The 2,537-nt window shown below is 38.0% G+C and overlaps 1 protein-coding gene across 4 annotated transcripts in view; it reads left to right on the forward strand.

The window, feature by feature from the left end:
• The window catches only part of LOC106768934 (transcription factor VOZ1), a 7,756-nt gene extending 5,580 nt beyond the window's left edge, over positions 1–2,176 (forward strand). For all 4 annotated transcript variants that reach the window (XM_014654332.2, XM_022783208.1, XM_022783209.1 and 1 more), the window contains exons 4-5: positions 548–1,049; positions 1,175–2,176. In XM_014654332.2, the coding sequence (XP_014509818.1) occupies positions 548–1,049; positions 1,175–1,728 (1,056 nt within the window). In that variant the 3' untranslated portion in view covers positions 1,729–2,176. The remainder of the gene's footprint in view (positions 1–547; positions 1,050–1,174) is intronic.
• Positions 2,177–2,537: the final 361 nt, after the last annotated feature.

Consider the following 2,537-nt stretch of genomic DNA (forward strand, 5'->3'; position numbering starts at 1 on the left):
TCCAAGAGTTCCTGCACAATCAATAAGACTCCAAAACTAACTCTAACAATTAAACCCAATCCCCTTTTATACAACCCCTTTCCCACTTTTCCTAACTACCAAGACAATCTCCTATCAGTTGTTGTGATGCATTGTATGTATCCAATTATTATGAATGCAGTATATATCAGACAAGTCCTTGGTTTTCTGGTTTAACTGTCTAGTGAGTCAATTTTGGGACATAAATTTTTGTGTATAATATACAGTCCTTGCTAATATATATGCCTTTTTACCCATCTTTGTCAGAAGAAATTGTGTGACCGAGTCATGTGAAAGTATATACCGTTTTGGATCACAGTTGAGATTATCTACCCTATTTGAGCGGTTATTTTCTGTTTAATTTGCGTTTTTCTTAATGTCTTAAATTTTTTTTAAATAATGGAAACTAATAGGCTCTAATGGTTATTCTGGTTTTACACCTTTTCTGTGCGGTATTTCAATAGCAGTCTATTTTCAATATTAGATTCATTTGTGGTTGTAATTATTTCCTGGTTTCAATGTAAATCAGGGCCAACAGCAATATGATTTTCCGTTGATTGATGAGTGCAAAAACTCCACCTCAAGTGTTCAAAACGCTGCAGCTAACAACCCAGATGGACATGCTTTAGAATATCATCAGTTTGATTTGCATCAGGACTATGATAATGGCTTTTACACTGGTTTTAATGGTACAGGTTATTGTGAGGAGGATGCTATTCCTCATATATCTAGCTACCTACCAAGTATCTGCCCTCCTCCTTCTGCTTTCTTAGGCCCAAAATGTGCACTTTGGGACTGTCCAAGGCCTGCACAAGGGTTGGACTGGTGTCAAGACTACTGCAGTAGCTTTCATGCTGCCTTAGCTTTGAATGAAGGGCCTCCAGGCATGGCCCCAGTTCTACGACCTGGGGGAATTGGTTTGAAGGATAATTTACTTTTTTCTGCCCTTAGTGCAAAGGCACAAGGAAAAGATGTTGGCATCCCAGAGTGTGAGGGAGCAGCAACTGCAAAGTCTCCATGGAATGCGCCTGGTACTTTTGATCTTTTAGTCCCTTTTCTTTGGTTAACCGGTTAGGTTATGTTTTAGAGATGCATAGGGTATGATGGTTTACGAGATTGTTCTTTCTTTTGAATCAATTCATTTATTTGATTGCAGAGCTCTTTGATCTGTCTGTTCTTGAGGGTGAGACTATTAGGGAGTGGCTCTTCTTTGATAAGCCACGTAGAGCATTTGAGAGTGGAAATAGAAAACAAAGGTCATTGCCAGATTATAGTGGACGTGGTTGGCATGAATCTAGAAAGCAAGTCATGAATGAGTTTGGAGGGCTGAAGAGATCCTATTATATGGATCCACAACCACTGAACCATTTTGAGTGGCACCTTTATGAATACGAGATTAGCAAGTGTGATGCATGTGCCTTGTACCGATTGGAACTGAAGCTTGTTGATGGTAAGAAGAACTCCAAGACAAAGTTAGCTAGTGATTCAGTCGCTGATCTGCAGAAGCAGATGGGAAGGCTCTCTGCCGAGTTTCCACATGACAACAAAAGGGCTGCCAAAGGCAGAACCAAAGTTAATTCAAAAGTTGGCATAGGTGGTGTCTATTCAGCTTCACGCAGAGTGACTACACTAAATGGAGCGTATGAGTATGGGTTGGCTGCACCATATGACTATCTTGTTGAGAACATGGGCGACTACTATGGGACATGATCTATTTGGAATGATCGGCAATATGCTGCACTCAACTTGGTTATACATTATTTTGTGCTGGATTTTTATTTTGCCTGCCCCGATGTTTGGGTATTTTATCATTTTTCCAAGTTACCAGAAATCGAGGTCATTTTTTGCCTTGAGATATTTTGTGAATAGCTCATTCTCACTGGAGTGCAGCATTAGGAGCTGCTGGATGCTGAATTCTAACTGCAAAATTTGCTGTATAGTATATATGATGAGCAATTTGGTGAATGCTAGAATCTCATTAGCATCATACCCAAATTGACCTATCGTTTAGGCTAAAAGTTGCTGTGATTCAGCTGACTCTATTTTCCAAATCATGCTAATGTAAGTTGATTATTACAGTATTTTCTGGTATTAGGTGCTGGACAAACCTTGGAAGGATACATTATACTGGCTCAGTAATAAAATTGTTTTAGTTCCATTCTGTGTAACTTTTCTATAACCCAAGAGAAAGGAGCTTTGAATGGTCCATCTTATTGAATGGCAATATTCGTCAAACTATTTGAGGATTGAGTTGTGATCCTTAGTGAAATTATGCAGTTGCAGACTATCAGATAATAACAAGTTTCTTGATTCTTGTTACATGGGTAATGCTAGACAGCCTTGGCTTTATATTTACCTTAATTGCGAGTTAACTTATTAGACTAGTAAAGTCGTTCAAGTTTACGAGTCTAGATTCTAGTCTTAGGGAGCCAAACACGTATATGTTTGATAATTTAGAATATTTTAATGATATTTATCAACATAAAATATTTAATCTATAAAATAATAATAATAATGAT

The sequence above is a fragment of the Vigna radiata genome, chromosome 7 (genome assembly GCF_000741045.1).
Source record: "Vigna radiata var. radiata cultivar VC1973A chromosome 7, Vradiata_ver6, whole genome shotgun sequence".
NCBI lineage: Eukaryota > Viridiplantae > Streptophyta > Magnoliopsida > Fabales > Fabaceae > Vigna > Vigna radiata.